This window comes from Lucilia sericata, unplaced genomic scaffold (assembly GCF_015586225.1).
Source record: "Lucilia sericata isolate MDLA Ls3-8-SP2 unplaced genomic scaffold, ASM1558622v1 Contig000012F_arrow, whole genome shotgun sequence".
NCBI lineage: Eukaryota > Metazoa > Arthropoda > Insecta > Diptera > Calliphoridae > Lucilia > Lucilia sericata.
In genome coordinates this window covers 301,083-316,280 of record NW_023994051.1, presented here as the reverse complement: position 1 = coordinate 316,280, position 15,198 = coordinate 301,083, and the positions used below count along the sequence as shown (strand labels likewise).

At 27.3% G+C, this 15,198-nt stretch overlaps 1 protein-coding gene across 14 annotated transcripts in view; it reads right to left on the bottom strand.

Moving 5' to 3' along the window:
• LOC119604035 (serine/threonine-protein kinase Doa) overlaps positions 1-15,198 on the bottom strand; it is a 193,369-nt gene that overhangs the window by 13,991 nt on the left and 164,180 nt on the right. For 4 of the 14 annotated variants that reach the window (XM_037956390.1, XM_037956398.1, XM_037956447.1 and 1 more), the window contains exons 2-3: positions 8,196-8,979; positions 176-530 (exon numbers count right to left, since the gene is read on the bottom strand). The exons of 7 other annotated variants lie outside the window; for them this stretch is intronic. In XM_037956390.1, coding sequence (XP_037812318.1) covers positions 176-530; positions 8,196-8,836 — 996 coding nt within the window. In that variant the 5' untranslated portion in view covers positions 8,837-8,979. Of the gene's footprint in view, positions 1-175; positions 531-607; positions 640-795; positions 910-8,102; positions 8,980-15,198 lie in introns of those variants that run through there. 3 more of the 14 variants (XM_037956408.1, XM_037956458.1, XM_037956418.1) reach the window with 3 other exon arrangements.

The window sequence follows — 15,198 nt, the reverse complement described above, 5'->3', positions numbered from 1 at the left end:
ATCTAACTAATAAATAAATTTGAATGAAATTTTTTTTTTTTTCGAAAACAAAAATATTTAATGAATCATGGAATAAAAAAAAAAAAAAAAAAATAGGTAAAAATTTGAAACACTCCAAACCAGCCAGAACAAGAAAATCCCAAATTCATTATGGAACAAACTATAAAATACTAACACCAAATGTGCGCATTAAAGGTTTATAATACGTTGAAACCGGACTTAAATTTGAGCGTAAACGATCTAAGGCCGATACATTGGCGGTGGTCGAACTCTTTTGATAACGACCCGTTGTTAGGGGATCGTAGGCTGATGAGGTACCAGCACCGCCATAATAACGGTGATAACGATAGCGATCACTCATCGGGTCGTTGGTTGAATTATTGTTGGTGGGTGTTAACGAAGAACGTTGAAAATTATTATCTCTATGATCGTCTTTATCCTTTGAAAATAATTTAGAGTTGCGATGTTTTTTATTTGAGGGTGTTTTACTTTTACTGCGTTTTTCACGTAAAATAACTGATTTCAAATCACTAAATTATGAAAATGGAAATTAAATTTTATTTTTAGATTTTTTGTTTCTATATACCACACATTAGTTTAAATTTACTTAAGCATAAATATGTTTAAATAAAACAATCACTTTTCGTAGCTTTTTCAATATTATTTTAAATAAATTATTTTCCGTTTTAAAAAATATTTAAAATTTATTTTTTTGTAACAAATTTAATTTTATAATATCTTTTAATTATTATATTTTTTTCATTTCATTTTTTATTTCTATATTTTTTTTTTTACTTCTATATAAATTTAAAATTTTTCTATTTTCGCAATCACTTAAGAAAAAAAACTACAGCCGCGCACCGCTGATTAACATCATTCGAACGAACGTATTGTCGAAAAATCAAAAATTAACTGAAACTCACGGCAATAATTTGTGTTTTTTTCTCTGACTTGTTTTCACAAAACAGCAGAAATACGTATAAAAAGAAAAATATTGTGAAAATGTGTGAAAATTCTATATAATAAAATAAATAATAAAATGTTTATAAGAAAATACCGTTTTTCATACAAAGAAATTAACTGAAAAATATAAAACACAGAGAGAATTTTCACGTACGTTGTGTTTTATATATATTTTTTTTCAAAATATTGAAATTTAAGGGGGCGTTTAAAAAAAAGTCATTATACATATTAACACAAAAAATAATAAGACAATTTTCCAAAATAAAATAAATTTTTCTTAAAAAAAAAAAGAAAACAAAAACAAAAGTGTGCACAAAACAGCCACACTAGCTCATACTCTGCATAAAGGTGGAAAATTAAGGAAATGTCAAAGAAAATAAACAAACAAAGAAAATTGAAAAATAATATTTCAATTCCTTTAAACACCTGGGAATTTGAATATTATACACATAAGAAATAAAATTAACATTGAACTACTTTTACTAAATTTTAATATTTGTCTAAGTATAAATAATGTATTTTTTTTTTTGTCAAAAAACACACACAAATATTTAACTTAATTTAGCGGCCTAAAAATATAATCACATTTAATTAAATTTTCATAAATATTACATAGTATATTAAAAAAAAGACATAAGAAAAATGTCTTAATTAATCATAAATATTTTTTTGGGAAAACATTAAACCAAAAAATACCTACATAAGTGTGAATCTAAATATGACTCATTATATTTTAAGATGGAAATATAAAAAAAATTGTGCAATTTATTTATCATTTGGTTTATAATTTTTTTTTTTGGCAAAATATTGAAACTAGTCATTTATAAATTTGGGCCTAATATAAATAATTTTATGACAGCTACATTATTTGTAAAATTTAATATATTATAATGTGTTTTATTATGGTTAAAATTTTTAAAAATGTTTAATTATAAATAAAATAAAAAATAATTTACATTTGTTTTGAAAGAATGGAAGAGAAAGATTTGACAGTAAATAAATTTGTTGTCTTGTTAATTTTTTACACATTTTTAAAAGTTTCCATGTTAGTTGAGTAAATGTTAAAATTGTTTAATAAGAAATTTATTTCTTACGAAAAAGTTTTTGCAAATAGTTTTCATTGCAAGTCTATCTACCTATCTATCTATCTATCTATCTATCTATCTATCTATCTATCTATCTATCTATCTATCTATCTATCTATCTATCTATCTATCTATCTATCTATCTATATATCTATCTATCTATCTATCTATCTATCTATCTATCTATCTATCTATCTATCTATCTATCTATCTATCTATCTATCTATCTATCTATCTATCTATCTATCTATCTATCTATCTATCTATCTATCTATCTATCTATCTGTCTATCTATCTATCTATCTATCTATCTATCTATCTATCTATCTATCTATCTATCTATCGATCTATCGATCTATCGATCTATCGATCTATCGATCTATCTATCTATCTATCTATCTATCTATCTATCTATCTATCTATCTATCTATCTATCTATCTATCTATCTATCTATCTATCTATCTATCTATCTATCTATCTATCTATCTATCTATCTATCTATCTATCTATCTATCTATCTATCTATCTATCTATCTATCTTTCTATCTATCTATCTATCTATCTATCTATCTATCTATCTATCTATCTATCTATCTATCTATCTATCTATCTATCTATCTATCGATCTATCGATCTATCGATCTATCGATCTATCTATCTATCTATCTATCTATCTATCTATCTATCTATCTATCTATCTATCTATCTATCTATCTATCTATCTATCTATCTATCTATCTATCTATCTATCTATCTATCTATCTATCTATCTATCTATCTATCTATCTATCTATCTATCTATCTATCTATCTATCTATCTATCTATCTATCTATCTATCTATCTATCTATCTATCTATCTATCTATCTATCTATCTATCTATCTATCTATCTATCTATCTATCGATCTATCTACCTATCTATATATTCCACCAATACTAAAACCACCATAATACTAAAAACCACAAAGGAATAAAAACCCATTAATAAACACCAAGAATACAATGAACTTAAAATTATTAAAGAAAGAAATGTTTAATTAAATTAATATAATACGTATAAACCACAGTAATGATCATTATAAACAATACAAGATACAACCAATTGGTCAAAGTATAAAGGAATTAAGTTAACAATATATAGAAAAAAATATAAAGAAAATTAAATGACACTTTCATTGAGTTCGCAGCAATTTCCGCATTTATGTATTCAATTAAGCAAAACGACATACTGACAGAAAAATACTATAAAAAAGCTAATTTTACCTAAACAATTTTGCAAAATAACGGAATTAAAGGTAAATTAACTTCCTAAATACAATTTGGCTATAATAAATACATAAATAACCCACACACAAAAAAGAAAACAAATCTCAAAATAAATGTGTGCGAAAAAAAAGCAAATAAAAAAAATGCTTATGTTAAATACTTCTAGACTTTTAGTGATCTTAATCGGTATACTTTATTTTGTTTAGTATAAATAACAAAAGACATTTTAGAATAGAATTTTAATACAACAATATGTATAATACAGACACAAATTATACAAAAAGAACGCCAACACAAAGTGTTGAAAGTTTGCTGGCATGTTTTACTATCAACTATTTGTTGTAGCATGTAGTTGATTTAGTTTGACTGACAAGGGTGTTGCATCTTATTAATTTAACTTGCAAGTCTAGTGTATGTATTTTTAAACAAAAATAAATATGTAATAACAAAAAATTAAATTGAAATTAAAAGAAAAAAAATATAAAAGAAGTACAACAAAATAATAAGATTCATATACAGAACCTTGAACTCTAGAGCTATTGTGCAGTGTTGTATACATTGTGATGAAAGCAGAAGAAAGGAAAATATAAATAATGAAAAGCTCTTTTTTCGAAGAAGTTAATTTCAGCACAATATTTTATTTAAATAGTACGTATCGTACGTTTGCAGCAGTAAAAGTTGTATTTATTTTAATACATTTTTGAGAATATGAATTTTTTGTATGTTATGCTTTTTTCTTAAATTGAGAGAAATAGGAAATTATGTTTTGTATCGCTGATATAGAGAGGAAGAGTGATCAAGAAAACTTTTTGGCCTTAGAGCTTTTGTTAAGCTTTTTACTCAATAACTCATTTATGTTTGGGAGAAGCAGAGATGGAAAATAAAATATTATGCATAACAGTAGAGTTGATTTTCTATGTTATAAGGAAAATTCTGCTGATCATATTAGCCAAAGAACGAAAAAGCCAGAGAACCGTCAGACTTATTCAACTTCTGTTAAAAAAGGTTAAAAGTTGGTTTGAAACAAACATTCAAGCTTTTGCTTTTGAAGAGTTCTTTTTTACTATATACAATTAAACATTTCAAATCGGCTTAAAAGTATTGCTAGATCACACATATATATTTTTTTTTTTGATTATATGTACTAGTCTTTTAGTAAATGATCGATATTAATGCACTGAGGTCAAATTCTGATCGATCTTAAATTCTATGACGTAATTTAAAAATCTCTTTAATTTCATTAAAATGTTTTTTTTTTTAGCTGAAAGAGGCAGGGATGGAAGTAGGGTTCTATAAATCGACTTTCGAATAATCGAACAATCGACTTTTTGTCGAAAAAAGTTGAAAAGTCGACTATTTTGTTCCAAAAAAGTCGATAACTCGACTATGGTCTGTGAAAAAAGTCGAAAAGTCGACTTTGTTAATAAATGTCGAAAAGTCTGAAAGTCGAAAAAAGTCGATAAGTCGAAAAAAGTCGAATAAAGTCGAAAAAAATCGAAGAAAGTCGAAGAAAGTCGAAAAAAGTCGAAAAGTCGTAAAAAGTCGAAAAAAGTCGAAAAGTCGAAAAAAGTCGAAAACTCGAAAATTATAGAAACAAGTCAAAAATAGTCGAAAATATTAAAAAAAGTGGAAAAAAAGTCAAAAACTCTAAAATAGTCGGAAAAACTCGAAAAAAGTCAAAAAATAGTCGAAAATAGTCAAAGTCTAAAAAATCGAAAAGTCGGAAAAAGTCAAAAAAAGTCGAAAAGAGTCGAAAAAGGTCGAAAAAAAATCGAAAAGTCGGAACAAGTCGACTATTTATAAAATACTTATAGTCGAAAAGTCTAAAAGTCGACTTTTAATTAAATGAAAAAATTCGAATAATCGACTTTTCATAAAATGCAAAAAGTCGAGAAGTCGACTTTTCGTTTCAACTATAGATTCCTAGATGGAAGTACAACAAACATGATGCCATTTTTCAATGTTACCAGATGTAAGATAAATAATATATCGAGCAATTAAACAGGGATTCCAATAATGTAGAAACAAAGAGTACTTCCATAGAGTAAATTCAACTTCTTTAGAAGTTCTTTTTTGCTGGGTTAAAGCTTTATTACGTTCGTGTTAGTTTTTTAAGTATTTTAAGTAAATCAATGTGTTGATTTTTTAAGGGTCACGTAATTTTCGTCAAATATTTGATAAGTGTGAACATATCTTTATCAATTGTTTAAAACATAAATATCTTTACTATAAGTTTAAACCATTTTTTCCGAAAATTTGAATTATCAGGGAGTTTTGGGTATATTACACTTATTTATTTATTGAGTTTCTTTAAAAACACAAAAATATGGCATTTTTTCTGTTGACTACATACTATAATTATGTTTCTGGTCTCTCTCCCTCTCTTATCTAGAGGGAAGAAGAAAATTTAAATGTTTGATTTAAAAATAGATTTTTTTTGTTTTCCTTTTGTTGTTATTGTTAAAGTATTTAAATTAGCGGCATTTATACGGCACACACAACAACTGACCGATTTTTTTTATATAATTTGTTTGAACTGTTTTATTTATTTTTTTATAAAAATTTACGATGCAAAAAATATATAATATAAAACATACACGTATTGCTATACATACAGTGTCTCACATAAATATTCGAATTTATTATTTTTTATGAATTATGTGTTATTGTATGATGCTACTTTAAAAATAATAATAGTATTTAAAATTTTTTAATGAAATTTTATTAATTTATATTATTTTTACAAAATACAAGAAAAAAGTAATAAAAAATCATTAATGGTTTCCAAGAAAATGGAAAAAACCCAAAAAGGGTCATTTCAGGTACTGCGCAAAAATATTCGAATTTTTTCTAAGAACTTTATTAGAATCCTTGAACACGTGTTTTATTGCCCATTAATTAACCCATTATGCAGGTAGTGTTTATATGGAATATTTAACATTATATTTTTTGGAAATTTGCATAATTATGTTGTAAATCCTTCCTGTGTAAGCGCTTAAAATGTTCAAAGAAAAAGAGTTGATCAATTCAAATTAAAAAATTAATTTATATCTGTATAAACAAGGCCGATCAATTAAATATATATAGGAAATGGTTGATAGATTCCCATCGACAATATATTTTGTCATTACACGCATGGAACAAAGAATTCCATCGAGTATTTACCATTATCAAGTCGTCCAAAACTGCTGTCAATACAGGACGACAGAGAAATACTGAAGAAATACCGAAAGAACCTTCATCTATCAGCTCCAAAAATTAACAACGAACTCATGACAGTCCTGTGAATAAAAATTAGTGTCGAAATTGTGCGCAAAGTACTAGGGAGCAATAATTCGCATGGTCAAGTACCAAGGTGGAAACCGCTCATATCGAAGTTAATCGATGTTAAGTGTCTTGACTCCGCAAATAGACTCATAAGTAAGAATATTGGATTCTGGAAGGAGGTTATCTTCTACGATTAGAACAAATATAATATTTTTGGCTCTGATGGTCGTCAAATGATATGGCGAAAGCTTGGAGATGCCTTGGAATTATCTAACTTAAAACCAATTGTAAAGGACCCAAGTTGCTCTGCCATATTTTGGGGTTCTGTGTCCGTCCACGGTGTTGGACTGCTAAAATTTATTATTGTAATTATAGACTAGAAGGTCCACTTGTCAATTTTAGAGCAGAATTTGCATGCTAGTACCACCAAAATGGGGCTACAACCCATTCAATTTATTTTTCAACAGAAAAACGATCCAAAATACACGACCTGGTACGTGAAAATGTTGATCATTAACAACACTAAGTATCTTCTTTCACCAAATTTTCAATGGAGTTAATGTCTGGACTTAAACTCCATTGAAAATTTGTGGTTATATTTACAAGAACAACTTTTAAATCACTCATTATGCTCTAAAACCACCATACGGTTGCTTTGCATGAAGAATGGGACATAATAACGCCAGAACTATTCCATAAATTGGTAGAAACGGTCCCACGACGCTTGGAAGTTGTTTTTAAAAACAAAGGCTACTATACAAAACATTAATTTCATTTTAATTATTTATTTTTACTTCATAATGCTAATCTAAATATGATTTATACAAAAAATTCGAATACTTTTGTGAAGCTATTTTTTTTCACTTTTTTAAAAAAAAGTTAAATTAGTTTATGTAAATAATTTTTTTTTAATTTTTAAAATGTGGTATAGAATTTAAGGACTGTCTGGACAACATAATAAATTTATTTATTTATTTTTCCCACAAAATCTATTATAAAATGATGTCTGTTTTCATAATACATTAAATTCGAATACTTATGAGAGACACTGTATTTATGAAATGTTTAAATATGCAGAAAAGAAAACACCTTAAAAATTTAATTATTTTTATAGAAAAATATTTTTAATAGAAAAAAAAAACACCTAATTATTTTTAGCAGAGACAATAACCACAAGTAGAAAAAGTTTATATAAAATTATATTCATAATATAAACATCATAAATAAATTTTACAAATACACATGTTTTCGCTTTAAAATGCTTTGTTTAATTTTATAATTATTTAATTATAATAGAATTTTCACTTTTTTCACAGTAAAATTTTCTTTTTAAAAGAAATTTATCTAGATTTGTATGATTTTAAAATTTTTACATAATTAACCACAAATTACTGCAAGTAATGACGCACCTTATTACTGGTTATATAGAAATATTATAAATTTTAATTAACAGTGATTATATTATTTAAACATATTTTGTATATTAATTTTGTTTTCTAAATTTTTCTTCAATTATATATATATATATATTTTTTTTTAATTGACCGAGTTTTTGTTTTATTAAATTTTCTTCAAATATAATTTTTCGTTTGATTTGTGTGAGCAACATTTACCGATTTGATTTCTGTTGTTGCTGTTTATCGCGTTCACGTTCCCGTTCTCGTAGTTGCTGTGTTTGAGATTTTTGTTCAGGTCGTTCGCTCGGATTACGACGAAATCTTTGCAATAGATTATTACAACCATCCGACAACAACTGTGTTACACTAGCCGCCGTAGCACTACGCATATAACGTCTCTGTTGTCTAGGTTGTTGATTCTGTTGCTGCGTCGTTTGCGTTTGCTGTTGCTTCGTTTCCTCCCCTTCTGTTTTATCCTTCTTTATTTCTTTTTTCTGTTGATCATTTTCTTCGTTCTGTTTTGCATCTTTAATTTTATTATTATTACTAGAGCTGCTGCCGCTATTATTGGTGGGTGCTGTTGGAGCAGCAGCATCTTCATTATTTGCCAAAGCTATAACATCTTTGAGAGTGGCAAAAACATATGATCGACGTCTTCTTTGTTTTGGATTTGTGTTATTGTTGTTCTCTTCTTCGCCATTACGATTCTCTTCATTCGATTTGTTTTGTTGATTTCCGGTATCCGCTATAATATCTGTAGTAGAACGTTTTTGTTGTTGCTGTTGTTGTTCTTTATTTAAGAGAGGATGTTTTTCACTTTTATCCCGTTGAAAACGATTTAGAAATGTTGTAGCCATATTGCTTTATATTTTGTTTTTGTTTATTTGTTTCTATATTTATAATTATTCTCACTCACTCTCTCTCTCTTTCTCACAATCTTTTGTTTTGGTTTGAAATTTAACTCAAAATTTGCATTTTATTTTTTGAATTATATTTAAAACTAAATTGCAGTTTTTTTATGAAATGCAAAATATTTTATTTTTATGTAAATTAAATCAAAATTTCATATAGATTTTTAAAATTTTTAGCTTTTTGAGGTTTTTCAAAAATGTTTTCATTTTAGTTTCATAATTATATTAGAATTATCACACATTTTAACATGAGACAGTTTTCTAAACATTAGAAATAGTAGTATAGTTTGTCTGACGTCTATAATAATCATTTAACGTTGTAAGTGATTAGAGATCATTCAGATTATTTCTTTGTATATATAACTCTCTTCCTTATTCGCTTCCATTTTTGAACTTTCAAAAAAGTCAAAATTAAACTACAGTTTAGAATCATAGTTTTTCTTTGACGTCTGCTATACGTCATGAAAATTTAGCATTTAAGACATTTCAAAACGTCATGCAGCTGCAAATTCTTTCATTTGTTACATATTTAGGGCAAATATATCAACTTTTGGTTATCGTTTAACAGGTAGATATACTACCGGTTAAAATAAGTTTTGTATGTAAACTATCAATTTATCGTTAGGATAAAACATAATCAGACATTGAAAAAATGGTGGTTAGTATTTCTTATTCGAAAGAACAAAAGAAAATTGTTTCATTTGCAATAATCGATTTAGAGACTAATCGAATGATGTTCAATAACATAGTTATGGTTTTTGGTTGTAGCAACATAATTTTAGTTAAGTATTGATCAGCTGTTAAAAAACACGTTAACTATTGTGAATGAACAGCTAATTTTATTAGGCGAAACAATAAGATTAATAGAATACATTTTTCGCCATTATCTCACTACTTTCACAAAATTTTCACTACTTTCGGAAATAAATAATGAATATTCTATTTTTGCTATTCTACATTTGCTATTGTAAACTGAATGTCTACCTACCATGCATTCACAATACTTGATTTGGTAATTCATAACCATTATTTCACATTTAAGATTTTTCTTCTCGTGTTTACAAAATTCCCTAAAAAAATGCACAACAGGATGAAGAAATATTTCAGTTTGAAAAGGATTGGAACTTAAATTTAACTGGCGTACTTCATCATTAGGCTTGAAAACCCTTAGTGAATATCACAGTGGAGAGGGTATATTGGGTTTGTACTGATGTTTGTAACGCCCAATAATATTGGTCCTATACCCACCTTAAAGTATACCAATCGGCTTAGAATCATTTTCTGGGTCGATTCATACTACAGGCCGCAATTTTAAAGATAGTTTGGTACACGATCTTCTATTGTCCCAGGGACGAAGCCTATTGAAAATGGTTAAGATCGGTCCATTATTTAGGGCTTGTAAACATTGTAATCAAACTACAAGTCGCAATTTTGAGGATAATTCAATGAAATTTGGCACATGATCTTCTATGGTACCGGAGACGAAGCCTATTGAAAATGGTTAAGATCAGTCCATTATTTCACCTAGCCCCCATACAACTGAACCCCTGAATAGGGCTTATAAACCTTGTAATTAAACTACAGGTCGCAATTTTGAAGATAATTCTATTATATTTGGAACATGTTCTTCTATGGTACCGGAAATTGTTAACATCGGTCCATTATTTCACCTAGCCCCCATACAACTGAATCCGACGAATAAGGCTTTTAAGTTCATAATTATATTTAATATACTCGTATCTCGACAAAAAGCTGCAAAACCAAGTTCTATACTAGCCTTGATGACCCTCATGAATTTTATAATTATAGGGTCTCATTTGACCATAGCCCCATATACAAAGCCCCCTCCAAAATTTGACTTAAATGTCCACAATTTTATTTAACAATAAATGGCTTAAGTATATCTGAGGCAAGGTACAATTCAACTTAAATTCTTTATTATGAAAACTAAATCACATTTTATTTTTGTAACAGGTGTAGGGTATTATATGGTCGGCCTCGCCCGACTATAATTTCTTACTTGTTTAATTATTTGACACCATATCTGAGAAATCAAATCTGATGGACAAATTTTGAGGTTAGATTCTAACTCTGGGTTAAAAATTTTTTGGTCTATGTATTTTTAATAAAATTAAAAATGTTTTTAAAAAATTTTATGTTTAAAAAAGTATAAATTTTTACCGGAAGAAATTAAAATATTTATCTAATAAAATTTAATATCTTATAAACAATTAATCCAAACCTTAGCCAATAAAATATTATTATTGTGTTTATGACAAGTATACTACGTAATTTTAAAATATTTTTATTATTATTATAAAATAATATATTTTTTCCGTTTAAGATTTGTTTATTTCTCATTATGATGAATCTCTCTATAATATTTGTTTATATTATAAATATATAGATATATTTTTTTATAAATTTCTTTTTTGTTTAGTTTTTCTAAAGGCGTGCACTTGTATGTTAATTCTTTTTTATTTATTTTTATTAAAATTTTTCTAAATATAAATAAATGTTTGGTTTAATTTTGTGTTAACAATTGCTTAATTATTTGTATTGCTTTATAATTATTTTTTTAGAATTTTCTGATGGGTATATAAATGAAAAGAAAGATAAAAAACATACTTTGGCAATTTTGTAGAAGAAAAATAAAATTAAAAATTTTTGAGTAGTAATTTTTTTCTTTAGACTCACAGCCAAATTGTAATGAGGAGGAAAATTAGAAAAAAAAAAATATCTTTAACAAATCTTATTGTAAAAGTGTAAATGTTTATATTATTATATGGGGTCTTATTAGGAAGTTCCTCAACAATTTAAACGAAAGATTTATTTGGTCGAAGGTCAAACTAGAAATGTGTTTAAGTTAAGAGATTAACACTTAAAAAATTTTATATACAATTTTAATAAATTAAAAACAAAATTTAGAAAATTTAAAATAGCTAATGCATATTGATCTCGTTTATTATCCTAATCTTTCTTAATACCTACAATATATTTTAAATGTCTTTAAAAAAAAAAATTAATCAACCTTAAGCATGTTGATAATGCTAATTAAACATGACATTTTTAACGCTACAATTCATTGAATTTAAAGGAAAAAGTGATTGATGACGAAATCGTATTAGTTTTTATAAGATGACCAATGTTGTCATTGAAAATTATTAGGTCTTTTATAAATAAACAAATAATATTTAAAAATTTAAATACCAATTAAATGGGATGGATGATGTATACCCGTAAATATATTATGTATATTAAAACTTTTAGGAAGTAAAATTGTTTGTAAAACTAATAAATAAGAGAAGATGTGTCAAATAAAAAAATTATAAAGATTTTTTTCTTTTGGTTTGTGAAATGCAATAACTACAAATACAGTAATGATTGGAGATATAAGATTATTTAAGAAATGTACTTCCACTCTTATCGTTAATCAGGGCGAGCAATCTAGTTCCTTCTATTTTTCATATAAAATCAGTAAAAATTGAATTTTCTATGAACCGTTCATTCACAATAGTTGTTTTAATTCGTAACAGCTGTTAATTGTTAACATGATTTACACGATAATTTCTCGAATACTTTCAATCTTATCGTGAATCAGGGCGAGCAATCTATTTCCTTCTATTTTTTTTTATATAATTTCAGTAAAAATTTAATTTTCTGTAAACTATTCATTCACAATAGTTGTTTTAGTTCATAACAGCTGTTTATTCTTTACGAAACAAAATAAATTTGGGGTGATATTTGTAAACAATTCAAAAGTTCGCTTAATAGTGTTCACGAGAGGAGTTATTAACCCTCCTATACCCGAACCAAAAACTGTAACACCGACATTTTGAGAATAACAATAGTTTTATTTATGAAGCTATAACTGCTATTGTTAAGAATCGGTGTGACGGATCATGCGCGAAATACATAGTGATCTTATCGTTAATCAGGGCGACCAATTTAGTTCCTTCTATTTTTTATAGAATTTCAGTAAAAATGGAATTTTCTATAAACTATTTATTCACAGTGGCCTCCGGTAGGTTAGTGGCTAGTGTTCTAGTTCGATTCCCACCTGAGGCACTGGTTAAGGAGCGCACAACAGGCCCTATAGAGGCCTAGGTGTATTTCTTCGGATTTGATGTATATACATCCTCCTTTCAAACTAACTAACTAACTATTTATTCACAATAGTTTTAGTTCGTAACAACTGTTTATTGTTAACACGATTTGCACGATCATTTCTCTAATACTTTCACTCATGATACTTTTATCATGAATCAGGGGAGCAATCTATTTCTTTATATTTTTTTATATCAATTTAGTAAAAATTGAATTTTCTATGGACAGTTCATTCACAATAGTTGATATTTGTCAACAATTCAATAGTTCGCTTAATAGTGTTGATGACAGGAGTAATTAACCCTCCTTTACCCGTACTACCCGTGAACTACATACATATGTATTTATCCATTCACAATAGTTGTTTTATTTCGTAACAGCTGTTTATGAAACAAAATAAATGTGCGGTTGATATTTGTAAACAATTAGTGTTCACGATAGGAGTGATTAACCCTCCTAAACCCGTACCAAAAACTGTAACACTTATATCCATGTAGCTCGTTTAGACCAACATTTTGAGAACAACAATAGTTTTATTTATAAAGCTATAACTGCTATTGTTAAGAATCGGTGTGACGGATCATGTGCGAAATAGTGATCATTCTATTTTTCACGAATAATTAAGTTTTTGAAAGAAAAAACTAATGAATGAATACAGAAAACAAAGGTAAAAATGTATAGTCTGGTTTGGACGACCTTATAAGACCCTACACCCTAATTATAATGCATTTTATTTGTTTTTCATCTTAATTTCAAAAAATTTTAACAATTTGTTTCACAAAAAAAGAACATCTTACATAAGTATGAGCTCAAGAGCTCTTTAGGCAGGTTTCCGCATACACCGTAATCTGCACCGAAAACGAAATTTCATACATGACGAAAAAAACTTAAATTTTTCGGTACAAATATATGAAATTTAGTACCGATTACGGTGTAAGCGGAAATTAGCCTTTTTCGGGGGTATGTATTTTGCGCGTTCGTTTTGGAGGTGCCAAATTTCATCAAAATATCTTGAAAATTGCGTGCGCATAAAGTTTACATGGATACACAGGCGGACGGACATGGGCTTCATCGGCTCAGATAGTAATTCTGGTATACGATTGGTATTAGTGTAGTGCCAATATTTTTGGGTGTTACAAACGCATAATATTCTTCAAAATTGCGACCAGTAGCGTGCCCACAAAGTTTACATGGACATGCAGACGGACGGACATAGCTTAATCGACTCAGAAAGTAATTCTGGAATACGATGGGTATTGGTGTAGCGCCAATATTTTTGGGTGAAACAAACATCAGCACAAACGCATAATAACCTCCTCACTTTAAACCACAACAGTGCCATATTTAGACATTCTGGTACGACAAAAGTCAAATTCTGGAAGTATAGACTTCATATTAAGTATCTTAATTCACAATAAGAGTTAGAACAACCTCACCAAAAAGGGGCGGTTTTATCATGCCCACTTCTTATGTTAGTGTTAATTTTAGTATTATTGAGTACAATAAGAAAGATCTGAAAGCTTTAAATAAGTAGGCGTAGTTATAATATGGACACGCCTACTTTTTATATAGAAAATGTATGCATTTATACCATAATTTAATATTTTAATGGTAATCATGCCCACAAACAGACATTTCGCTCACTTTCCGTTCTAGATTGGGAAAAAGCGGGGTGCAGTGGTTTTAATGGAGGAATTTTTTGACTATTAAAGTGAAATATTAGAATTTTTTCCCTTTCTAGTGAATTTTTAATCACAACAAATTTGTCTTTTTTGTTTATTAAACAATGTCCTTATTACTTTAAGGCACTACTGTATTATATGCTCTCTCTTTAGTATTTTTCAAATAAAAATATTCATTTATTTGGCTACAAAGTCATGTTCTGTAGTAAGAAAATGTTTAAATATATTAGTGATATACTAGGAAATCGAAACATTTTTAAAATATAATTTTGTTTAGTCTTTAAAACAAAATTTCTTGAACAAACATAAATAACTATTACGAAATAAAATCGGCAACAAGAACAACAAAAAAATTAAAATAAATTTGTCATTTGAAATATTAAAATAAAATCGAAACAAAAAGATTTCTTAAATGAAAAATTTTTATAATTTTCTTTTTTTGTATCATGATTTTATTTCAATTTAGAGGGTATTTCTTAATGACAAAAATAGCTTTTTCGTATCGTTTTTTTCTTATTT